The sequence below is a fragment of the Salvelinus alpinus genome, chromosome 17 (genome assembly GCF_045679555.1).
Source record: "Salvelinus alpinus chromosome 17, SLU_Salpinus.1, whole genome shotgun sequence".
NCBI classification, from domain to species: domain Eukaryota; kingdom Metazoa; phylum Chordata; class Actinopteri; order Salmoniformes; family Salmonidae; genus Salvelinus; species Salvelinus alpinus.
The window spans coordinates 40,049,121-40,075,751 of record NC_092102.1 but is presented as its reverse complement, the minus strand read 5'-3'; the positions used below and the strand labels follow the sequence as shown (position 1 = coordinate 40,075,751).

Below are 26,631 nucleotides of genomic sequence, written 5' to 3'. Positions count from 1 at the left end.
CCCTCGCTAGCTAGCTAGCTAGCATTATCTTCCCTATGGACCAGTACACTGATCGTAAAAGAGAAGAAATGTCTCTGTCTACTGGTGAAATACACTCATTACAACTCTAAAAGACCGTGATCCGGAATCACTTCCGGATCACGGGAGTATCATGGGACTGTCAAATGACTTTGCATCTTCGTCTCTTTATACAATCTTTGATCGCTCCTCCCTCCTTCTGGTCAGTCAGCCCAGTAAAAAAGCTAGTTTCGGAAAGAGAACCTGTTTAGTAGACAATTTTGTTTAACGCGCCATAGTTTAAAAATAGTTAGCGCGGAAGGAAGTCCCCAGTACCGGCTTGAGTGTATTACCGGCACGGTTCAATCACCGATCATTATGGATATTCGAAAGCGTCCCAGAGAGGATTTGCTGAATACTAGTAGTAGTGATCAGTTCAACCCCCCGGAGAAACGGGTTTCTGAGGCGGCGTGGCGGGACTTCGGGCAGTGGGGTGTCGAGGATGTTTGTAGATATCTGCATCAAGAAGGTCACTGGAAATCGGAGGATACATTCAGAGGTTCGTTTGTTTTGATCAGTGTTTTTGCATATCTTCTAACTAACTACACATTTGATTGAACATGCCAACGTGGCTTGAAAACTTGAAACTAAATTGTGATCCGTGAACGTGAGGGGGTCAAGAGTACCCAGAAGGACCACATTGTCCTTTGAACTACAGTACCTTAGCTAGGCTAGCAAGTTCTTATCACTTTAACTACGCACACACGGTTCTGGTTTTATGCCATGCAATTGACCTGTGACATTTTATTCTCATTGTGCATATTTACACATCGTTAATGACACACACACACACACACACACACACACACACACACACACACACACACACACACACACACAGGAAAGATGACCTGTTATTTTTGTTTTGTTTTTCCCCACACAGCGCAAAAGATAACAGGAGTGGGGTTACGATACCTCACAGAGACACTTCTGGATAAAATGGGTATAGTGTACGTTTGGTGGTATTGTGTTGGGTGTGGTGGTGGCATGGCAATCAAATGTGCACCGGACCCTCTCATAACCTTGGTTTATTTGTGACATGTTTTTCAGTCAATGCCTTGGGTTGTGTTTGTGCTTTTATGATTATGAACTTGAACACACTCTTTCTCTCGCTCTCTCTTCCCCCTCCTCCGCAGGCCTCTAGGCACCCGGCTGCAGATACTGCAAAGTCTGAGGAAGCTGTGGCAGATGGCAGCAGAGACCATCAAGGTAACACAGATGGCACAACTAACCCCTGTTATCTTCAAAGGCTGGAGAGAGTGAATGAAAGACAAAATGAGGGAGACATATGTGTGAGAAATTACGTATTTACCTGCTTTGTTTAATATTAATAGTTAACAATTATGCTTAACATTGGTCAAGTGATTTTCAGAACTTGCAATACTGTGCTTGAGAAAGGATGGTTCCCCCCTCTCTTCTTCCTGCAGCTGGTCTGGGAATATCGTCAAGGACATGGTGCGACGACCTGTTATTGTTTCCAGGCTTCTGTTCAACTTGGTCACACGGCATAAGACAAATACCCTCTGAGAGTGACCACAGTGTCTCAGTCCATCCTGTTCTTCTCATATCTTTCAAGGGCACAGCTGTGTGGAGATATGAGGTGAACAGAGGCTGGCTTGAACAGAGAGGAGTACATTATAACTTGTTTGTGTGCTATGACCCGATTGACATAGCTTATCATGCACTGATCTGTCGGGGAGGGGTGGAACCAGTCCACCATATATATATATATACAGTGGGGAGAACAAGTATTTGATACACTGCCGATTTTGCAGGTTTTCCTACTTACAAAGCATGTAGAGGTCTGTAATTTTTATCATAGGTACACTTCAACTATGAGAGACGGAATCTAAAACAAAAATCCAGAAAATCACATTGTATGATTTTTAAGTAATTAATTTGCATTTTATTGCATGACATAAGTATTTGATACATCAGAAAAGCAGAACTTAATATTTGGTACAGAAACCTTTGTTTGCAATTACAGAGATCATACGTTTCCTGTAGTTCTTGACTAGGTTTGCACACACTGCAGCAGGGATTTTGGCCCACTCCTCCCTACAGATCTTCTCCAGATCCTTCAGGTTTCGGGGCTGTCGCTGGGCAATACGGAGTTTCAGCTCCATCCAAAGATTTTCTATTGGGTTCAGGTCTGGAGACTGGCTAGGCCACTCCAGGACCTTGAGATGCTTCTTACGGAGCCACTCCTTAGTTGCCATGGCTGTGTGCTTTGTGTCGTTGTCATGCTGGAAGACCCAGCCACGACCCATCTTCAATGCTCTTACTGAGGGAAGGAGGTTGTTGGCCAAGATCTCGCGATACATGGCCCCATCCATCCTCCCCTCAATACGGTGCAGTCGTCCTGTCCCCTTTGCAGAAAAGCATCCCCAAAGAATGATGTTTCCACCTCCATGCTTCACGGTTGGGATGGTGTTCTTGGGGTTTTCTTTGAGACTGTGGTCCCAGCTCTCTTCAGGTCATTGACCAGGTCCTGCCGTGTAGTTCTGGGCTGATCCCTCACCTTCCTCATGATCATTGATGCCCCACGAGGTGAGATCTTGCATGGAGCCCCAGACCGAGGATGATTGACCGTCATCTTGAACTTCTTCCATTTTCTAATAATTGCGCCAACAGTTGTTGCCTTCTCACCAAGCTGCTTGCCTATTGTCCTGTAGCCCATCCCAGCCATGTGCAGGTCTACATTTTTATCCCTGATGTCCTTACACAGCTCTCTGGTCTTGGCCATTGTGGAGAGGTTGGAGTCTGTTTGATTGAGTGTGTGGACAGGTGTCTTTTATACAGGTAACGAGTTCAAACAGGTGCAGTTAATACAGGTAATGAGTGGAGAACAGGAGGGCTTCTTAAAGAAAAACTAAGAGGTCTGTGAGAGCCGGAATTCTTACTGGTTGGTAGGTGATCAAATACTTATGTCATGCAATAAAATGCAAATTAATTACTTAAAAATCATACAATGTGATTTTCTGGATTTTTGTTTTAGATTCCGTCTCTCACAGTTGAAGTGTACCTATGATAAAAATTACAGCCCTCTACATGCTTTGTAAGTAGGAAACACTGCCAATTTTGCAGGTTATCAAATACTTGTTCTCCCCACTGTATATATATATAATTTTAACAAGGCAAGTCAGTTAAGAACAAATTCTTATTTACAATGATGGCCTACCGGGGAACAGTGGGTTAACTGCCTTGTTCAGGGGCAGAACGACAGATTTTTGGCTTGTCAGCTCAGGGATTTGATCCAGCAACCTTTTGGTTACAATGCTCTAACCACTAGGCTACTGCTGCCCTTATATAAGACATCAGCATTTCCTGTATTGTCAGGCTCTCAAGATATGTACCGTCATCTATTCCCGAGAGAGAAAAAGAGGAAGACTATTAGAGTCAGTAAGGGTATCAGCAATAACGTGTATTATTGTCTCCTGTAGGTGTTTAATGACCCCATCCATGGCCATGTAGAGATGCATCCTCTGCTGGTCCGTATCATGGACACCCCTCAGTTCCAGAGGCTCCGCCACATCAAGCAGCTGGGAGGAGCATACTTTGTCTTCCCTGGGGCCTCCCACAACCGCTTCGAACACTCCATAGGGTATGATTGTGGGTGCTTGAGCACTCCATAGGGTACAAGTGTATGTGTGCTTGAGTACTCTATAGGGCAGGGGTGGGCAATAATATCGCCTTGAGGGCCACATTGGGCCGCACAGATTTTTTTCCAGACCGGTTTCTTAGTCAAAGGCAATTTGCGGCCATATATGCTTTCTATCTAGTTTTAGATGTTCAAGAGTGGCCTGCGTTTTTTTTATTTTTTATTGTTTTACCCCAAATTAATAACCCCCCCCTTAAGCAAAAAGAAAAGTTATTTTTAACTCAAACCTCCCCTGGGCTGGATTGAATGGGATCCGGTCCGCGGGCTGTATGTTGCCCACCCCTGCCATAGGGTACTATTATGTGTGCTTGAACACTCCATAGGGTACTATTATGTGTGCTTGAACACTCCATAGGGTACTATTATGTGTGCTTGAACACTCCATAGGGTACTATTATGTGTGCTTGAACACTCCATAGGGCAGGAGTTCTCAACGTGTGGTCCGTGGCCAGATTTCAGAATATACAGGGCCTTCAGAAAGTATTCACACCCCTTCACTTTTTCCACATTTTGTTGTTTACAAAGTGGGATTAAAATTGATTAATTGTCATTTTTTTGTCAATGGTTTATACAAAATACTCTAATGTCAAAGTGGAAGAAAAATGTAAACATTTGTAAAAAAATATAATGAACACATCTTGATCACATAAGTATTCAATCCCTAGATTCAATACATGTTAAAATCACCTTTGGTGGCAATTTACAGCTGTGAGTCTTTCTGTTTTTAAGAGTTTTGCACACCTGGATTGTACAATATTTGCAATTTTTTCTGTCAAATTGGTTATTGATCAATGCCAGACAGCCATTTTCAAGTCTTGCTATTAGAATTTCATGCCGATTTTAACTCAGAACTGTAACTAGGCCACTCGGGGACATTCAATGTTGTCTTGGTAAGAAACTCCAGTGTACGGTATATTTGGCCTTGTGTTTTAGGTTATTGTCCTGCTGAAAGGTGAATTTGTGTCTGTAGAAAGCAGACTGAATCAGGTTTTCCTCTAGAATTTTGCCTGTGCTTAGCTATATTCAGTTTATTTTTCTCATTAAAAAAACCCTCCCTAGTCCTTGCAATGACAAATACCCATAACATGATGCAGAACCACCATGCTTGATAATATGAAGCGTTGTACTGTGTTGGATTTGCCCCAAACATAATGCTTTGTATTCAGGACATAGGGTAAATTTCTTTGCCACATTTTTGGCTGTTTTACTTTAGTGCCTTACTGCCAACAGGATGCTTTGTAGAATTTTTATTCAGGCTTCCTTCTTTTCACTCCATCAATTAGGTTAGTATTGTGGAGTAACTAAAATGTTGTTGATCCATCCTCAGTTTTCTCCTATCACGGCCATTAAACTCTGTAACTGTTAGTCACCATTGACCTCATGGTGAATTCCCTTAGCGCTTTCCTTCCTCTCCGGCAACTGAGTTAGGAAGGACGCCTGTATCTTTGTAGTGACTGGGTGTAGTGACTTTTACTCCTCTACAAGTAGGTGCCCTTTGGCAAGGCATTGGAAAACCTCCCTGGTCTTTGTGGTTGAATCTGAAATCTTGAAATTCACTGCTCGACTGAGGGACCTTATACATGCATTCAAAAAGTATTCAGACCCCTTCACTTTTTCCACATTTTGTTACATTACAGCCTTATTCTAAAATGGATAGTTATTTTTTCAATCTACACACAAAACCCCATAATGACAAAGTGAAAACAGGTTTTTTGAATATTTAGCAAATTTCTTAAACATGCCTTATTTACTTAAGGATTCAGACTCTTTGCTACGAGACTAGAAAGTGAGCTTGGGTGCATCCTGTTTCCATTGATCATCCTTGAGATGTTTCTAAAACTTGGAGTCCACCTGTGGTAAATTCAATTGATTGGACATGATTTGGAAAGGCACACACCTGTCTATATAAGGTCCCACAAACCAAGCCATGAGGTCGAAGGAATTGTCCGTAGAGCTCCGAGACAGGACTGTGTCGACACAGATCTGGGGAAGAGTACCAAAACATGTCTGCAGCATTGAAGGTCCCCAAGAACATGGTGGTCTCCATCATTTTTAAATGGAAGATGTTTGGAACCACCAAGACTCTTCCTAGAGCTGGCAAAACTGAGCAATCGGGGGAGAAGAGCCTTGGTCAGGGAAGTGACCAAGAACCCGGTGGTCACTCTTTCAGTGCTCTGGAGTTCCTATGTGGAAATGGGAGAACCTTCCAGAAGGACAACTGTCTCTGCAGCACTCCACCAATCAGGCCTTAATGGTAGAGTGGCCAGACGGCAGCCACTCCTCAGGAAAAGGCACATGACAGCCCGCTTAGAGTTTGCCAAAAGGCACCTAAAGGACTATCAGACCATGAAAAACAAGATTCTCTGGTCTGATGAAACCAAGATTGAACTCTTTGGCCTGAATGCCAAGCGTCACATCTGGAGGAAACCTGGCACCATCCCTACGGTGAAGCATGTTAGTGGCAGCATCATGCTGTGGGGATATTTTTCAGCAGCAGCAACTGGGAGACTAGTCACGATCGAGGGAAAGATGAACAGAGCAAAGTACAGAGAGATCCTTGATGAAAACCTGTTCCAGAGCACTCAGGACCTCAGATTGGGGTGAAGGTTCACCTTCCAACAGGACAACGACCCTAAGCACACAGCCAAGACAATGCAGGAGTGGCTTCGGGACGAGTCTCTGAATGTCCTTGAGTGGCCCAGCCAGAGCCCGGACTTGAACTCAATCGAACATCTCTGGAGAGACCGGAAAATAGCTGTGCAGCGACACTCCCCATCCAACCTGACAGAGCTTGAGAGGATCTGCAGAGAAAATTGGAAGAAACTCCCCAAATACAGGTGTGCTAAGCTTGTAGCGTCATTCCCAAGAAGACTTAAGGCTGTAATCGCTACCGACAGTGCTTCAACTAAGTATTGAGTAAAGGGTCTGAATATTTGTCAATGTGATATTTAAGGTGTATTTTTTTTAAATAAAATAGCAAACATTTCTAAACCTGTGTTTGCTTTGTCATTATGAAGTATTGTGTGTAGATTAGTGAATAGAATAAGGCTGTAACGTCATAAAATGTGGTAAAAGACAAGGGGTCTGCGTGTTTTCCGAATGCACTGTAGATAATTGTATGTGCGGGGTACAGAGATGAGGTAGTCATTCAAATATCATGTTGAACACTATTACTGCACACAGTGAGTCCATGCAACTTATTATGTGACTTGTTAACCTTAAGCACATTTTTACTCCTGAGCTTATTTGGGCTTGCCATACCAAAGTGGTTGAATACTTATTGATTCAATACATTTCAGCTTTTCAGGTTTATTGAATTTGTAAAAATTTAAACGCATGTTTCCACCTTGACATTATGGGGTATTATGTGTAGGCCAATGAGATTTTTTTATTCAAAATTAATCCACTGTTTGTAACAAAAAAATTGGAAAAAGTCAAGGGGTGTGAATTCTTTCTGAAGGCATGTTTTTAAAGGAATATTACTAACAACAGATGAAACACATTTTTGCCAATACATTTGTGTAATATTTTTTATCTACAATGTATGTTCTTAACCCTGGGAAACATCAGGGATATTGGTATCCACAATACTTTTCAACTAAATCCTTATTGTATTCACCCCCCCCATTTATGTACATAAATGCACTGTAATTTAATCTTTAAAACTGCAACGTTTTCTCTCTGCCCCATGACAAAATGTATAGATTTGCAGAACTTTAGCATAAACTGCAGAAGTTATAGTAGTACTCCTTGTATGGCTACCCAGTGGAACGGTGGTCTAAGACACTGCATGTCAGAGCAGGAGACGTCACTGCAGTACATGGTTTGAATCCAGGCTGCATCACATCCGGCCGTGATTGGGAGTCCCATAGGGCGGCACACAATTTGCCCAGCGTCGTCCGGGTTTGCCGGGGTAGCCCGTCAATTTTGTGTTCTGATTATGAGGGGGCCCTTGATGAATTTGTTATCACAATAAGTTTGAAAACCCTGCCGTAGGGTATGAGTGTATACATAGGCGGAGTGTGAGTTTGAGGAAGCAATTTTTTTATAATAGTGAACGATTGCATGCATGCATCTATCAGACTAATGTAAAACAGTCTTCTATTCCTAATGTGTTCAGTAGATTTTAGTCATAATATAAGCTAATAATATAACTCAATCACTGTTAGCAAAACTGACAGTTCTGAACAATGCTTGCATGAGCGTGTAGTGCAAATCAAAATCAAATCAAATGTTATTAGTCACATGCACTGAATACAACGGGTGTAGACGTTACAGTGAAATGTTTACTTATGAGCCCCTAACTAACAATGCAGTTAAAAAGAATACGGATAAGAATAAGAAATAAAAGTAACAGGTAATTAAAGAGCAGCAGTAAAATAACCATAGCGAGACTATATACAGTGGGTTACCGGTACAGAGTCAATGTGCGGGGGCACCGGTTAGTTGAGGTAATATGTACATAAAGGTAGAGTTATTAGAGTGACTGCATAGATGATAACAACAGAGTAGCAGTGGTGTTGAGGGGGGGGCAATGCAAATAGTCTGGGTAGCCATTTGATTATATGTTCAGTAGTCTTATGGCTTGGGGGTAGAAGCTGTTTAGAAGCGTCTTGGTCCTATACTTGGTGCTCCGGTACCGCTTGCCGTGCGGTAGCACAGAGAACAGTCTATGACTAGGGTGGCTGGAGTCTGACAATTTTTAGGGCCTTCCTCTGACACCGCCTGGTATAGAGGTCCTGGATGGCAGAAAGCTTGGCCCCAGTGATGTACTGGGCTGTTCGCACTACCCCCTGTAGTGCCTTGCGGTCGGAGGCCGAGCAGTTGCCATACCAGGCAGTGATGCTCTCGATGGTGCAGCTGTAGAACCTTTTGAGGACCCATGCCAAATCTTTTTAGTCTCTTGAGGGGTTAAAAGGTTTTGTCATGCCCTCTTCACAACTGTCTTAGTGTGTTTGGATCATGTTGGTGATGTGGACACCAAGGAACTTGAAGCTCTTAACCTGCTCCACTGCAGCCACATCTATGAGAATGGGGGCGTGCTCAAGCCTCTTTTTCCTGTAGTCCACAATCAACTCCTTTGTCTTGATCAAGTTGAGGGAGAGGTCTCTGACCTCCTTCCTATAGGCTGTCTCGTCGTTGTTGGTGATCAGGCCTACCACTGTTGTGTCATCGGCAAACTTAATGATGGTGTTGGAGTCGTGCCTGGCCGTGCAGTCATGAGTGAATAGGGAGTACAGGAGGGGACTGAGCACGGGCCCCTGTGTTGAGGATAAGCTTGTCAGATGTGTTGTTACCTACCCTTACCACCTGGGGCGGACCGCCAGGAAGTCCAGGATCCAGAGGGAGGTGTTTAGTCCCAGGGTCCTTAGCTTATTAATGAGCTTTAAGGGCACTATGGTGTTGAAAGCTGAGCTGTAGTCAATGAACAGCATTCTCACAGGTGTTGCATCATCTGTGGATCTGTTGGGGCGGTAATCAGAGACGTTTCTTCTCCTTAGCACGGAAAAAAATTGCCCTTTTTATTAACACATTTCATGCAATTCTACTACACTATATGACTGGAGACATAAGCAACATATTTTTTTATATGACAAATTAGTAGCCTACTCTACTGACACTGACACTGATCATTAAGTACGACCTCTTCTTGAAGGCGACTACAGTGCATTCTGAAAGTATTCAGACCCCTTTTGTTACGTTACAGCCTTGTAGTAAAATTGATGAAATCGGTTTTTAGCCCTCATCAATCTACACACAATACCAGATAATGACAAAGCTAAAACAGGTTTTAGACATTTGTGCAATTATTGTTTTTAATAACAAAACAGAAATACCTTATTTACATAAGTATTCAGCTCCTTTGCTATGAGACTAGAAATTGAGCTCAGGTGCACCCTGTTTCCATTAATCATCCGGCCTACGAAAAGGGGAGGCACAAATTGTATTATATGACATAAATCTGGCCTGGAGGAGGAAAGTATTGTCCACCCAAAAGACGTTCCAGTGGTTCTGATCCAACGATAAAGATGGCCCCGGTGAGTGCACTATGGCCGTTGCTGTCCGCTGGTACAAATAAGACAGGCTACTGTTTGCTCATTTAAGTTGAGAATTTTTGTAACTAAAAGACATATTAGTCTTTTCTTTGTCTTCTCTTTAAAGTAATAACCATTTGCTTTCTAAACTATGTTTTTCCTACGATTGCATTTGCAATTAATGCTGAAAGGCCTTGGTAGGCTATTTGCCACATGCGCTGCCCAAATTGCGCTCTTAAAACAATCCACAGCTCATTTTTGAAAGATGCGAATGATCCCCTGTGGCCAAAATCATGCTCTCTGGTGTAGTATTATGAATTATTTTATGTATTTATGTTTAGGCACGAGTACTTCAGAGGAGGAAGGGGACCATCCTCCTCATTGAATTCCATAAAAATGTGAATAGTGAAATATTAAAGTTATCCGTCTAAATATATTCACGTCACCAAATAATTGTTTAAAACGCACTGTTTTGCAATGAAAGTCTATAGTATCCTCAACAGCACTCTGTAGGGTAGCACCATGGTGTAGCCGGAGGACAGCTAGTTTCCGTCCTCTGGGTACATTGACTTCAATACAAAACCTAGAAACACAGTAATTATGACAACTTCCTTGAAGATGTCCTCCAACCTATCAGAGCTCTTGTCGCATGAACTGACATGTTGTCCACCCAATCAAAGGATCAGAGAACTAATCTAGTACTGAAAGCATATGCTACAGTTAGCTAGCCCTACAGTGCATACAATGTGGTGAGTAGTTGACTCAAAGAGAGAGCAACAATAGTTGAAAAGTTATGAACAAAATTAATTTCTTCAAAAATGATAGAGAAGCGTGTGTGAGAGAGCTAGTTATATTCTGTTGTAATTTTTTCCACTTAGCTAGTGAATGCAGCTAGCTAGTTTAGCCTACTCAAACACCTGGCTCAAACAGAGAGGTATGCTATGTTAGTTAGCTGGCTATGGCTATTCAACATTGGAACTCTTCCAAGTCAAGGTAAGCTTTTGGTTTTATTAATTTATTGCCACTGGGGCCAGCCGGTGTAACTGCTAAACTACTTGCTGACTACACTGTACTGCGTGATTGTAGCGGGTTTACTAATGCATTTGTTCTTGTAGCTATGTTGACTGACGTTAGCTAATATGGCGACAACGATGTAGGCCTTGTGTAGCAGTTATGATACGAAGGTTTGGCTTGGAAAGGTTTTTTTCGCCTGATTACAGACAGCTGATGTGTTGTGCACTGAAGTCCACAAGTGAAAGGAAAAGGTGAGAGGACGTGAGTGTGTAGATGCGAGAAGGAATTATAAAAAGAGCAAATCATGCTGTTTGCATGGGGCTGCAATAAAAGTGAACTGTGTTTGTGTGTCATCGGGGGTGTATTCATTCTGCCCGATTCTGTTGAAAAACGTTTCTTAAATGGAAGCAAACTGAACAAAACGGGGATAAACATACTTGAATTTGTCTAATCGAAACTCTCGTTTGCAACTGTTGGACTAATGATTACACCCTATATCAGCTAGATTTGATTTATTTCACCTTTATTTAACCAGGTAAGCTAGTTGAGAACAAGTTCTCATTTACAACTGTGACCTGGCCAAGATGAAGGAAAGCAGTGCGACACAAGCAACAACACAGAGTTACACATGGAATAAACAAGCGTACATTCAATAACACAATAGAAGAAAAGAACGTCTATATACAGTGTGTGCAAATGGCGTGAGGAGGTAGGCAATAAATAGGCTATGGTAGCGAAGTAATTACAATTTAGCAGATTAACACTGGAGTGATAAATGAGCAGATGGTGATGTGCAAGTAGAGATACTGGTGTGCAAAAGAGCAGAAAGTAAATAAAAACAGTATTGGGATGAGGTAGGTAGATTGGGTGTGTTATTTACAGATGGACTATGTACAGCTGCAGCGATCGGTTAGCTGCTCAGATAGCTGATGTTTAAAGTTAGTGAGTGAAATATAAGTCTCCAGCTTCAGCGATTTTTGCAATTCGTTCCAGTCACTGGCAGCAGAGAACTGGAAGGAAAGGCGGCCAAAGTTGGTGTTGGCTTTGAGGATGACCAGTGAGATATACCTGCTGGAGCGCGTGCTGCAGGTGGGTGTTGTTATCGTGACCAGTGAGCTGAGATAAGGCGGAGCTTTACCTAGCATAGACTTATAGATGACCTGGAGCCAGTGGGTTCTTGCGACGTATATGTAGCGAGGGCCAGCCGACTAGAGCATACAGGTCGCAGTGGTGGGTGGTATAAGGGGCTTTGGTAACAAAACGGATGGCACTGTGATAGACTGCATCTAGTTTGCTGAGTAGAGTATTGGAAGCTATTTTGTAGATGACATCGCCGAAGTCGAGGATCGGTAGGATAGTCAGTTTTACTAGGGTAAGTTTGGCGGTGTGAGTGGAGGAGGCTTTGTTGCGAAATAGGAAGCCCATTCTAGATTCAATTTTGGATTGGAGATGCTTGATGTGAGTCTGGAAGGAGAGTTTACAGTCTAGCCAGACATCTAGGTATTTGTAGTTGTCCACATATTCTAGGTCAGAACCGTCCAGGGTAGTGATGCTAGTCGGGCAGGCGGGTTGTTGTATGGCATTGAAGCTCGTTTGGAGGTTAGTTAACACAGTGTCCAAAGAAGGGCCAGAAGTATACAGAATGGTGTCGTCTGCATAGAGGTGGATCAGGGAATCACCCGCAGCAAGAGCGACATCATTGATATATACAGAGAAAAGAGTTGGCCCCAGAATTGAACCCTGTGGTACCCCCAGAGTCTGCCAGAGGTCCGGACAACAGGCCCTCCGATTTGACACAGAGGAGGCAAGAGTGTGCAAGGCGGTATTGATTTTGCCACTGTCTGTCACTCAAATGTTTCTCTTGACCTGTGCATCTACAATATAAACTTTAATTCATAGGCTAGGTTGTAGCAACCTCCATGATGGGTATTGAAAGGATTTTGTAATATCTGTACATTCTAGGAACACCTGTAATTACAAAAGTACAATGATTCATGTTTTGATTTAGCTTGAGATTAAGAATCAGTGGTAGACACTTTGTAAGTGCATGAAGAGGTCAACTGTAGACAAGTCATGTGCCTGTTCGTTGAAACTATACTTTCAGTTCCTGTTGATACTATGTTCGTCTTACTTCTGGTAGCACATGATAGTAATAGGCGGTAGAAGGATTGGAAAACGAACTGCAAATAACCGTAAACTGAGCTCCGCCTAGCAGAAACATCTTTGTGTTAGCAACTATTAATTATGAGCTTATATGGTATTAAAGTTAAGGGACGTCACCCTGGGCGGGGTGATCCTCAGTAGGGGATAAAAAGGGAAAACCTCATATTTGGAACTGAGTGTGTTACTTGCAAATTACTGTAAGTAATGCTCTGGGTTGCAATCCTTATTAAACAAACTAACCTCTGATCAAAGAAGTTTCCTGTGGTCTCTTGTATGAACAGGGCAGAAATCCCTAACAGTATAGGGAACATTTTTGTATCATGTAGTAGCCTAAACTTATGGATGTTACACTGAGCTGGGTGAATGGAATATGAATGATAGTCATCCAATATGCTGTAATAGAAATAAGGTAATGCTCATTAAAAAACTGTCCTCCCTCATCTTAAACTGCACCGACCGCCACTGGAGTACTTATATAGTCAATTTACTTTGAGGGAAGCTTAGGTTCCACCCTTCTCCCAAAGTGTATAGCCTGTGCTTACACCATTCATATGCTTTTAAATCCATCATGGGAAGTGGAAAAGAGTGGAGAATTGGGATTCAGCCTATGTGGTTTGAGGCCCTATCCTGCATTTAAAAGGCACAACAGAAACTGGCCTAGTTGCTTTTCAGACCCAAGCCCCTTCCCTAAGCTCCCACCCCTGTGGTTGCCTGGCAGGTTTAATCGGTTGTACAATGGTTATTAATTGGTTGTGTTGTGGTTATGTGTTTTCAGGGTGGGCTACCTAGCAGGTCGGCTGGTCCAGGAGTTGAATGAGAGACAACCAGAGCTCCTCATCTCCAGTAGAGACATCCTGTGTGTCCAGATTGCTGGGCTCTGTCACGACCTGGGTGAGTCTCACTCACTCCCTCCCTCCTTCCCTCAATCTTTTCCAATCTTATTCTGTTGAATGTGATCTCTTTCCAGGTCATGGTCCTTTCTCCCATATGTTTGATAGGATGTTCATCCCCAAAATGCGTCCAAAGTCCAAGTGGAAGGTAAGACTACAGTCTGAATAACCTACTCTTTCTTGTTATAGCCTTCTCTCCTCATCTTCCTGTGTGGGTGCGAGAATGTCCATGTCACATGTATGTATGTATGTATGTATGTATGTGTGTTACAGCATGAGGAAGCGTCCCTTGCGATGTTTGACCACCTGGTGTCTGTGAATGCCTTGGAGCCAGTGATGAAGGATCATGGCCTGGTCCTACCTGATGACCTGGTCTTCATCAAGGAACAGATTGCTGGACCACAGAACACTGTCCCTCTCAGCCAGGGGGTGAGTCAGGAACACTGTCCCTCTCAGCCAGGGGGTGAGTCAGGAACACTGTCCCTCTCAGCCAGGGCGTGAGTCAGGAACACTGTCCCTCTCAGCCAGGGCGTGAGTCAGGAACACTGTCCCTCTCAGCCAGGGGGTGAGTCAGGAACACTGTCCCTCTCAGCCAGGGGGTGAGTCAGGAACACTGTCCCTCTCAGCCAGGGGGTGAGTCAGGAACACTGTCCCTCTCAGCCAGGGGGTGAGTCAGGAACACTGTCCCTCTCAGACAGTCAGCCTGTCAGTCGGCTAGCTAGTCAATCAGCATAAGTCAATTAAGAATTTAAGCATCAATCAACATTTTGTGAAGTACTTTATGAATATGATTTACTGATGGATACTAGCAGTGTATTGACTGCAGGTTGAATTCAAACTCTTAAAGGGATACTGCGAGATTCTGGCATTTACGCCCTTGTTCAGAAAAACTTCTGGATACGCTAATTAGCAGTAGCTTGTGAAACTACTGCTGACGTACCAGTGGCTCCAGGTCATCTATAAGTCTCTGCTAGGTAAAGCCCCGCCTTATCTCAGCTCACTGGTCACCGTAGCAACACCCACCCAGAGCATGGGCTCCAGCAGGTATATTTCACTGGTCATCCCCAAAGCCAATTCCTCCTTTGTACACCTTTCCTTCCAGTTCTCTGCTGCCAATGACTGGAACGAATTGCAAAAATCATTGAAGCTGGAGACTTATATCTCCCGCTTCAACTTTAAGCATCAGCTGTCAGAGCAGCTGATCATTGATCAACCGATCATTGCACCTGTACACAGCCCATCTGTAAATAGCCCAACCAACTACCTCATCCCCATATTGTTATATATTTTTGCACCCCAGTATCTCTACTTGCACCTCATCATCTGCACATCTATCACTCCAGTGTTAATGCTAAATTGTGATTATTTCACCACTATGGCCTATATTGCCATACCTCCCTAATCTTACTACATTTGCACACACTGTATATAGATTTTTATTTTTTATTTTATTGACTGTACGTTTGTTTATCCAATGTGTAACTATGTTGTTTTTGTCGCACTGCTTTATCTTGGTCACAGTTGTAAATAAGAACTTGTTCTCAACTGGCCTACCTGGTGAAATAAATCAAATAAAAACTCTGGTTAAGTATCCCTTGAACTTATTTGGAGTTACTGTACATGCTTGGATTTCAAAGGATTCGTCTTATTCTGAGTCTGTCGTCTTTCCACAGTGGCCTTATAAGGGCCGTCCAGAGGATAAGTCTTTCCTCTATGAGATTGTGGCCAACAAAATGAGCGGCATCGACGTGGACAAGTGGGACTACTTCGCCAGGTGAGTCCCGCAGTTGGAGTTGATCTCTCTTAGAAACCATCATCAGTTACTGGAGTAAGCTATATAGAGTACTACAGTATGTGTCATAATACCCATAAACCTAGCAGGGAAACAGGGAAATTGTTCCAATCATTTTTCCCATAGGGGATTTTATAAACACTTAAAGTAAGGGCTGTGTTTCGTTCTCATAACTGTGTAAATCTCTCTAGGACAGGGTGACTTTTATCAATATATTTGCCTGTATTTAGAGCCGACTGTTGATAAAAGTCACCTTGCCCAAGAGATTTACAAGGTTATCAAAACATCACACCAGGGTAAGCCTACAAGAAACACAGCCCTTATTTTAAGTGTTTCTAAAGTCCCCTATGGGAAAAATGATTGGAACCATTTCCTTGTTTGACCGCTAGGTTTTATGGGTAATATGACCCCTCCACTCTGGGTCTCTATTAGAGATCTAACAATAAATAGGACCACTGGTGTACACTACCGTTCAAAAGTTTGGGGTCACTTAGAAATTTCATTTTTAAGAAAAGCAAAAAACAATGTCCATTAAAATAATATCAAATTGATCAGAAATACAGTGTAGACATTGTTAATGTTGTAAATGACTATTGTAGCTGGAAACGGCTAATATTTAATGGAATAGCTTCATAGGCGTACAGAGGCCCATTATCAGCAACCATCGCTCCTGTGGTCCAATGGCACGTTGTGTTAGCTAATCCAAGTTTATCATTTTAAAAGGCTAATTGATCATTAGAAAACCCTTTTGCAATTATGTTAGCACAGCTGAAAAATGTTGTGCTAATTAAAGAAGCAATTAAACTGGCCTTCTTTAGACTAGTTGAGTATCTGGAGCATCAGCATTTGTGGGTTCGATTACAGGCACAAAATGTAATTTTTTTTATTTAACCAGGTAGTCTAGTTGAACAACTTCACAACTGTGACCTGGCCAAGATAAAGCAAAGCACTGCGACAAAAACACCACAGAGTTACACATAAACAAACGTACAGTCAATAACACAATATATTATTTCTATGTACAGTGTGTGCAAATGTAGGGAGGTAAGGCAATAAATAGGCCGTAGAGGTGAAATAATTACAATTTAGCATTAATACTGGACTGATAGATGTGCAGATGATGATGTGCAAGTAGAGATACTGGGGTGTAAAAGTAAATAACAATATGGGGATGAGGTAGTTGGGTGTGCTATTTACAGATTGGCTGTGTACAGGTACAGTGATCGGTAAGCTGCTCTGACAGCTAATGCTTAACATTAGAGAGGGAGATATGACTCCAGCTTCAGAGATGTTTGCAATTCGTTCCAGTCCTTGGCAGCAGATAACTGGAAGGAAAGGCGGCCAAAGGACGTGTTGGCTTTGGGGGTGACCAGTGAAATATACCTGCTAGAGCGCGTGCTACGGGTGGGTGTTGCTATGGTGACCAGTGAGCTGAGATAAGGCGGGGCTTAACCTAGCAAAGACGTATAGATGACCTGGAGCCAGTGGGTTTGGCGACGGATATGTAGCGAGGGCCAGCCAACGAGAGCATACAGGTTGCAGTGGTGGGTAGTATATGGGGCTTTGGTGACAAAACGGATGGCACTGTGATAGCCTACATCCAGTTTGCTGAGTAGGGTATTGGAGGCTATTTTGTAAATGACATCGCCGAAGTCAAGGATCGGTAGGATAGTCAGTTTTACGACGGTATGTTTGGCAGCATGAGTGAAGGAGGCTTTGTTGCGTAATAGGAAGCCGATTCTAGATTTAATTTTAGATTGGAGATGCTTAATGTGAGTCTGGGAGGAGAGTTTACAGTCTAACCAGACACCTAGGTATTTGTAATTGTCCACATATTCTAAGTCCAAACCGTCCAGAGTAATGATGCTAGTCAGGCGGGCGGGTGCGGGCAGCAATCGGTTGAAGAGCATGCATTTAGTTTTACTAGCATTTAAAAGCAGTTGGAGTCCACGGAAGTAGAGTTGTATGGCAATGAAGCTCGTCTGGAGGTTTGTTAACAGTGTCCAAAGAAGGGCCAGATGTATACAGAATGGTGTCGTCTGCATAGAGGTGGATCAGGGAATCACCCGCAGCAAGAACAACATCATTGATCTATACAGAGAAAAGAGTCGGCCCGAGGATTGAACCCTGTGGCACCCCCATAGAGACTGCCAGAGGTCCGGACAACAGGCCCTCTGATTTGACACACTGAACTCTATCTGAGAAGTAGTTGGTGAACCAGGTGAGGCAGTCATTTGAGACACCAAGGCTATTGAGTCTGCCGATAAGAATGCGGTGATTGACAGTTGAAGCCTTGGCCAGATCAATGAATACGGCTGCACAGTATTGTCTCTTATCGATGGCGGTTATGATATCGTTTAGGACCTTGAGCGTGGCTGAGGTGCACCAGTGACCAGCTCGGAAACCAGATTGCATAGTGGAGAAGGTATGGTGGGATTCGAAATGGTCGGTGATCTGTATGTTAACTTGGCTTTTGAAGATTTTTGAATGGCAGGGCAGGATAGATATAGGTCTATAACCGTTTGGGTCTATAACCGAGTGTCCCCCTTTTGAAGAGGGGGATGACCGCGGCAGCTTTCCAATCTTTGGGGATCTCAGACGATACGAAAGAGAGGTTGAACAGGCTAGTGATGGGGGTTGCAACAATTTCGGCGGATAATTTTAGAAAGACAGGGTCCAGATTGTCTGCATTCAGGGCTCCAACCCAATTTATAATAGGAAAAAAGTGCACTTTGGTCAACCTTCCATCTATAATCTCTCTCCCTCTCTTTCTGTTTCAAATATGTTTTGTTGTAGAGCAGAGGAAATTAATACAAATGTACATTTTGTTTAGTGAGCTCAGTTTTAATATTTTTTTACTTAAATGACAACAGGAACATACAAACAATTACGGCAGGGTGTGAAGGATGGTTTTGTTCTCTTTTTAACAAAAATATATGCCTTATAGAAATAGGACATGTTAATCACAAAACATAGCGTGACTGCAGAAAAGCTGTTGTTAATCTAGGGTGTCGACTGTGCAAACCACAAGGTTGAGACAAGATGGAAAAATGCTGAATAACAAGAAAACAGGAACTGAGGAATGTGTAGAAACCAACAAATCAGCTCAATCTTCACAAACACCATTCCGGACATTTGAATCCTGAGTGCTGTGGCTGGGCACCACCGATAGGCTAGCAAGTTTAAACCACGCTAAGCCTCTACTGTGACAGGCCAACTCTAAAGTTGGAACTACCTCTGTCACAGTATAAAAGAAGATGTCAGTTCTCTGCTTTACCCTGCGTGGTGATACAGTGAACCCGTATATACGAAAATTGCATTTACCATTTATCACTTGTGTTAAATACATATAATTATAGTATATTCGGTGACTCTGAATCACATTTTATCCTGATACCAGATTTGATTGACGCAACCTTTTACAAGGGGTATTACGGCAGGACAGCAGTTTAAACACATTTAAACAAAATGGATACATAAGTATTATTAATAAAGAAAAGGATAACCCAGACTGAAGACCAACCCAACACTCTCTTTCCCTCCCCATAGGGACTGCTACCACCTGGGCATCCAGAATAACTTTGACTACCATCGCTTCCTCAAGTTTGCTCGTGTGTGTGAGGTAGATGGGAAGAAGCAGATCTGCACCAGAGAAAAGGTGAAGGCTTGTCCCTAGATTTCACCTCTCATTCATTCCCTTCATTGTTATGTTTTCATTTACCTTTTCATTCAACTTGGTGATGAGGTATTAGCCTAGTTTACTGGTGATATAGACTAGGCCCAGCTATAGACTTGTGTCCTGTCTAGGGGGTGTACTTGTACATCAAGCTGCCTCACACTACAGAATTAGGAGATAGGCTCCTGCCCTATGGGCTGCTCGGATAAGGTCACTTCCGTTACCGGTGATATCCATGTGTGTTGTCCGCATACAGGAAGTGGGTAATCTGTACGACATGTTCCACACACGCAACATCCTCCACAGAAAAGCCTACCAGCACAAAGTGGGACACATAATAGAGACAATGTAAGTGCTCTCACATCAACAACTATTCATTCTACTGTTAAATATCTAGCTGACTTACGATCTCTTATAGAGTCACACATACAAGTTCTCAGACATTCAGGTGCTTTTCTGTTGTCGGTTTAAAATGACATGTTTGATATAAGTGCGTGTGTGCCTGTGTCTGTCTTGATTCAGGATCACAGAGGCCTTCGTCAAGGCAGAACCCCACATCCAGATTCAAGGTTCAAAGGGAAAAATGTTCACCATCTCCACAGCAATATATGACATGGAGGCCTACACTAAACTCACTGGTCAGTTCAACCCCATAGAAATATAATATGTAGAATGGCTCTGGTCTTGTCTACTCACTCTCATTATATGGTTCAAACCTCTTTGGTTGTCAGGGTTTTATTCTAGGGGACATGGCTGCCCTAACAGGCTGGGTTTGCCAGACCTGGTTCTCTGTCACGTTCATGTCCATAATCACTGCCTGGGCTTCGTTTGCATTTTTAACCTTTTTCCCACGCTCCTTGTCTCTCTCCGTCTCCTCTCCTGTCTCTCTCCGGCTCCTCTTTCTCTCCTCTGTCTCTCTCCCCCCCCCATGTAGACCATGTGTTTGAGCAGATCCTGTACTCGTCATCCTCTGAGCTGGCCGAGGCCAGAAACATCCTCCACAACATCACCTGCAGAAACCTCTACAAGAATGTGGGACAGACTCAAGCCAAGAAACGTGTAGAGGTCTCACAGGTGTGTGTGTGCATGTCTGGGGGATGGAGAGTGAATATTCTCCCATGGCTTTCTAGGTGAGCTTTTTTAGAAGATCCATATTATGTGCCTCTCATCCTCCTCTTCTCTCGCCCAGGAACAGCTCCTGAAATGGGCAAGTGAATTGGCGACGTGCAGGCCTGAGAGCGACCTCCAGGGCGTCACTCTAGAGCCAGGGGACTTTGTAGTCAATGTGAGTGTCTAGTCTTTTCACCTCAATCAGGGAACTGATCGAAGACACAACATGTCACATAACATGCCCGTCTATAGATAACCCTTTATTACCGTTTGCTTTATTGGAAATATGTCAATCAATAAAATGTATTTTTATAAAGCCCGTTTGACATCAGCAGTTGTCACAAAGTGTTTTACAGATACCCAGCCTAAAACTCTAAAGAGCAAGAAATGCAGATGTAGAAGCACAGTGGCTAGGAAAAACTCCCTAGAAAAGAAGGAACCTAGGAAGAAACCTAGAGAGGAACCAGGCTCTGAGGGTTGGCCAGTCCTCTTCCGACTGTACCAGGTGGAGATTTAAGAGGACATGTTGCCATGAAGGCCAGATTAACCACCATCAGTTTTTTGGGGGGTTATTAAACGACTGATTGACCAACGTTGGTTTAATAACTTGAATTCCATTTAGTTCTAGGTTTTTTGTGAGCCCAACACGCCGTTTCTCTAGAGAGAAATCAAATCCTTCACAATTAAAACGCTCAATTATTTTTTGTCATTATTTCATAATGCATTATATGTTTTACAAAAATGATTATCGAAAATCGTGACTCTTTTTTTTAATAACCGAACCGACCTAGAAAAGCACTCAGCAATACTCTTTGCCTCTTTATCTATCTCTCTCTCTCCCTCCCTATCTCTTTCTGTCCCTCTTTCTTTCTCTTCATCAGATCATCAACATGGACTGGGGTATGAAGGAGAAGAACCCCATCAACAACATGCGTTTCTACTGTAAGAATACCCCAACCAAAACCACCCAGATCAGCAGGAACCAGGTCAATACTACAATGCACTCTCAAATGTTTTCAGAAATAGTCTGTTCTTTTTGGATCTTGAAAACATTATTTTACATGATTGTTCTCCCCTGTAGGTGTCTCAGATGCTGCCAGATCGGTTTGCTGAGCAGCTGATCAGGGTCTACTTTAAGAAGAGAGATGAGAAGACTGTGGAGGCAGCTAAGATGAACTTTGTCAAGTGGTGCATGGACAACAACTTCTCCAAGCCTCAGGTCAGGAGGCCTCTATCTCTTTAATTTACTGTATGGATCTCTTTATCTCATACTGTTAGCGCTGTGTGGGGAAGATGGCATTTGAGTGCAAGGCTAAGCCAGCTAGCTATGACCAGCTTACCTGCACCACACATTATCAATCAAAAAAAATGTTTTATAATGTCCTTTTTACATCAGCTGATGTCACAAAGTGCTTATACAAGAACCCAGCCTAAAAGCCCAAACAGCAAGTAATGCAGATGTAGAAGCACGGTGGCTAGGAAAAACTCCCTAGAAAGGCAGGAACCTGGAATAACCTAGAGAGGAACCAGGCTCCTAGGGGTGGCCAGTACTCTTCTGGCTGTGCCGGATTCATAGATGACCAGCAGGGTCAAATAATAATAATAATAATAATCACAGTGGTTGTAGAGGGTGCAACAGGTCAGACCCTCCATGAGTAAATGTCAGTTGGCTTTTCATAGACGATCATTCAGAGTTAGAGACAGCAGGGGCGGTAGAGAAAGAGTCGAAAACAGCAGGTCTTGGGACAAGGTAGCATGTCCGGTGAACAGGTCGGGGTTCCATAGCCGCAGGCAGAACAGTTGAAACTGGAGCAGCAGCACGACCAGGTGGACTGCGGACAGCAAGGAGTCATCAGGCCAGGTAGTCCTGAGGCATGGTCCTAGGGCTCAGGTCCTCCGAGGAAAGAGAGAATTAGAGGGAGCATACAGGACACTGGATAAGACAGGAGAAATACTCCAGATATAACAGACTGACCCTAGCCCCCCGACACAAACTATTGCAGCATAATTACTGGAGGCTGGGAGGGGTCGGGAGACACTGTGGCCCTGTCCAACTATACCCCCGGACAGGGCCAACCAGGCAGGATATAACCCCACCCACTTTGCCAAAGCACAGCCCCCACACCACTAGAGGGATATCTTCAACCACCAACTTACTACCCTGAGACAAGGCCAAGTATAGCCCACGAAGATCTCCCCCACGGCACGAACCCGAGGGGGGAGCCAACCCGGACAGGAAGATCACGTTAGAGACTCAACCCACTCAAGTGACGCACCCCTCCTAGGGACGGCATGGAAGAGTTCCACTAAGCCAGTGACTCAGCCCCTGTAATAGGGTCAGAGGCAGAGAATCCCAGTGGAGAGAGGGGAACCGGCCAGGCAGAAACGGCAAGGGTGGTTCGTCGCTCCAGTGCCTTTCCGTTCACCTTCATACCCCTGGGCCAGACTACACTCAATCATAGGACTTACTGAAGAGATGAGCCTTCAATAAAGACTTAAAGGTCGAGACTGAGTCTGCGTTTCTCACATGGATATGCAGACCATTCCATAAAAATGGAGCTCTATAGGAGAAAGCCCTGCCTCCAGCTGTTTGCTTAGAAATTCTAGGGACAATAAGGAGGCCTGCGTCTTGTGACCGTAGAATACGTGTAGGTATCTACAGCAGGACCAAATTGGAGCGATGGATAGGAGCAAGCCCATGTAATGCTTTGTAGGTTAGCAGTAAAACCTTAATCATCCCTAGCCTTAACAGGAAGCCAGTGTAGAGAGGCTAGCATTGGAGTAATGTGATCAAATTTTCTGGTTCTAGTCAAGATTCTAGCAGCCGTGTTTAGCACTAACTGAAGTTTGTTTAGTGCTTTAGCCGGAGAGTAGAGCATTGCAGTAGTCTAATCTAGAAGTGACAAAAGCATGGATAAAGTTTCAGATTTATGCAATGTTACTTAGATGGAAAAAAGCTGTCCTTGAAACAGTCTTGATATGTTCGTCAAAAGAGAGATCAGGGTCCAGAGTAACGCCGAGGTCCTTCACAGTTTTATTTGAGACGACTGTACAACCATCAAGATTAATTGTCAGATCCAACAGAAGATCTCTTTGTTTCTTGGGACCTAGAACTAGCATCTCTTTTTTGTCCTAATTTAAAAGTAAAAAATTAAGTAAAAATCGAAAAACTTCCTTATGTCTGAAACCCAGGCTTCCATGGAGGGCAATTTTGGGGCTTCTCCATGTTTTATCGAAAATGTACAGCTGTGTATCGTCCGCATTAACATTGTTTCCGAATGACATCACTAAAATGGAACCTTGAGGAACACCGAAACTTACAGTTGATTTGTCTGACGACAAACCATCCACAGAGACAAACTGATATCTTTCCGACAAAGGCCAGAACTTGACCGTGTAGACCAATTTGGGTTTCCAGTCTCTACAAAAGAATGTGGTGATCGATGGTATCAAAAGCAGCACTAAGGTCTAGGAGCACGAGGACAGATGCAGAGCCTTGGTCTGACGCCATTAGAAGGTAATTTACCACCTTTGAGTGCAGTCAGTGCTATGATGGGGTCTAAAACCAGACTGAAGCGTTTCGTATACGTTGTTATTGTTCAGGAAGACAGTGAGTTGCTGCGCAACAGCTTCTTTAAACATATTTTTGAGGAATTGGAGATTTGATATAGGCCGATCATTTTTTATATTTTCTGGGTCAAGGTTTGGCTTTTTCAAGAGAGGCTTTATTACTGCCACTTTTAATGAGTTTTGTACACATCCGGTGGATAGGGAGACGTTTATTATGTTCAACATAGGAGGGCCGAGCACAGGAAGCAGCTCTTTCAGTTGTTTAGTTGGAATAGGGTCCAATATGCAGCTTGAAGGTTTAGAGGCCATGACTATTTTCATCAATGTGTCAAGAGATATAGTATTAAAAAACTTGAGTGTCTCCCTTGATCCTAGTTCCTGGCAGTGTTGTGAAGACTCAGGACAACTGAGCTTTGGAGAAATACAGAGATTTAAAGAGGAGTCCGTAATTTGCTTTAATGATCATCTTACTTTTTAAAATTGACTCTGGTATCTGTTTGTTTAGGACGGAGATTCGATTGCACCGGAGCTCACCCCTCTGAAGCGAAGCTGGGCCCACAATGATGATGAAAACGATGATGAAGCGGATAGCCAGGGAGGACGAAGCAGGGCTGCAGTCAACATTGGACAACAGAAGGCAAAAGCCAGACTCTTTTAGGAGGATGAGAAAGAGGATCTGTCTGTTTACTTCTTATGGCAGTTGTCACCAATCCTGGTTCTGGAGAGCTACAGGGCATGCAAGGTTTTGTTCCAACCCAGCGCTAACACACCTGATTCAGCTAATCTAGGTTATAATGATTCATTGAGTAGCTGAATCAGTTGTGTTGATGCTGGGTTCGAACAAACCGTTGCATACCCTGGTGCTCCCTAGGACTAGGGGTTGGGGACCAAAGATGGTGGATAAATGATGTCTTGCTCAGGCCATTTACCGTTGAAAGAAATGGTCATTGTTCAAGTCTTAAAGGAAAACTCCACCCAAAATGCTATTTTCGTATTTGTGTCGTTAGTCCATTGTTGATACAGCACCAATTGTTTTGCATTTCAGCAATCAAGTTAAAGATATCTAACTTTCAAAATACAGAAATACAGCTGGTATGATGCATTTTGCATCATATGATGCAAATTGCAGCATCATACCGGCTGTATTTCTGTATTTTGAAAGTTAGATATCTTTAACTTGATTGCTGAAATGCAAAACAATTGGTGCTGTATCAACAATGGACTAATGAAACAAATACCAAAGTATAGTTTTTGGGTGGACATCAATGGGATAGCAGCTGGGTCTGGTCTGCTTAGTTCATTGACTCTTTATGAACCAGAGAAAATTAGGGAGTTGGAGATCAGTCCTTTGGCTCAGGGTTCTGTTCACTCTCAGTTCTGTCAGGGATTATATCATATAGTCTTTATTTTATTTGCTTTTTATCTCGTTTTATTTTAAGCATATGTTATAGGTTTTTAAGTGTTGTTTTGCCTTATGTCATTATCTGTGTCATTGTGGTATTACATTGTTTGAGAAGTGTGGGAGCCTGTGAGTGAGTGAAATACTTGCGCCAGCTTCCTCACTTTTCTCTGGCTATGCATCTTGATGTGCCACTATCATACAGGCATCTTTCAGATAGCCTAGCAGCAACTGTTACATAATTTATCCAACCTGATGAAAGTTGTTCTCAAACCCTTTTTTGGACAATCATGTTTGTTTTACATTGTAGCTGACTATGTAAGTATTGTATCACCATTGTTTGTCTTTCAGGACATTGTCTTTCTTATAAGCATGGTTTCTACATGGTTTTAGTTTATATATAAGCACCCACCATAGTTAGCCTGGTCGTTGACATACGTACAGTATGTTTGCTGAGGTAGGGGTTGACTAAAGCACAAAGATCAGAGATCTGTCTACTGTATAGCTTGATTATTTTCCCAAAAGGCCACTTTAACTAACAAACCGAGATGGGTCACAGTGTGCAGTGTGGGTAGTGTAGTCAGTTATACATACACAATGCATGTGGTGTGTGTGATTCAGATCTGAAACGTTTTTGGTTTTGATTTTGACTTTCTGATTAGTGTGTTGTTTTTCTAAGTGCTGTGGTATCACATTGTGTTTTCATCCATGTTACCTACCTACCTGTCTGTCTACTGACTGGTATCATTTGTGAGTCTGGCTATGTTATCTTCATTTAAACAATATAAACACAATGTTTACCATACAGTCTGCATCAAGATGAGTCCACAGCTGTTGGTCATTGATGGTATATTTGTTGATTTAATTATGTGCTTCGTGTTTAAAAAATATATAGTGAAAGACAAATCGTAGAGACAGTCTCAACGTTTGAGGGATTTTATGATACAGAGTACAACTGTCAAGCTGTGAAATACAACTCTTTTCTCTACCTGGCTATCTGAGTTCTGTTTTCTTAGAGCTCTGTGTAGATGTCTTTTGGCACAGGTCTGAGATCAGCATTCCCTCACTAAATCCTCAATTTAACCATTCGAGGGGTGAACTCAAAGCTGACGTGATCAGTTCTGTGTCTATGAACTTCATCCAGTGTTTCACATCTTTCTCCACTAGAGGGCGATAAGACATCCCCTTTCCATAGAGGGGATTTTCTGTAAAGCAGAAATGGCTCTGGCAACAATCACATATCTAAGTATGTATACAATACATG

At 43.0% G+C, this 26,631-nt stretch overlaps 1 protein-coding gene across 3 annotated transcripts; it reads left to right on the top strand.

Annotated features, from left to right (window-relative positions):
• The first annotated feature begins 167 nt into the window (after positions 1 to 167).
• LOC139542930 (deoxynucleoside triphosphate triphosphohydrolase SAMHD1-like) lies at positions 168 to 26,361 on the top strand. 3 transcript variants are annotated; one of them, XM_071348931.1, is made up of 16 exons: positions 168 to 556; positions 941 to 1,007; positions 1,194 to 1,266; positions 3,501 to 3,661; positions 13,706 to 13,821; positions 13,898 to 13,968; positions 14,094 to 14,249; positions 15,494 to 15,594; positions 19,162 to 19,270; positions 19,545 to 19,636; positions 19,811 to 19,926; positions 20,223 to 20,362; positions 20,484 to 20,573; positions 21,280 to 21,384; positions 21,480 to 21,617; positions 24,474 to 26,361. In XM_071348931.1, the coding sequence occupies exons 1-16, from the start codon at positions 376 to 378 to the stop codon at positions 24,624 to 24,626; spliced, it is 1,869 nt and encodes a 622-aa protein (XP_071205032.1). In that variant the 5' UTR covers positions 168 to 375; the 3' UTR covers positions 24,627 to 26,361. The 3 variants fall into 3 exon arrangements, with proteins under 3 accessions (XP_071205032.1, XP_071205031.1, XP_071205033.1); XM_071348930.1 differs by having other exon boundaries at positions 169 to 556; positions 20,478 to 20,573; XM_071348932.1 differs by lacking the exon at positions 168 to 556 and having other exon boundaries at positions 941 to 1,000; positions 20,478 to 20,573.
• The last annotated feature ends 270 nt before the right edge of the window (positions 26,362 to 26,631 follow it).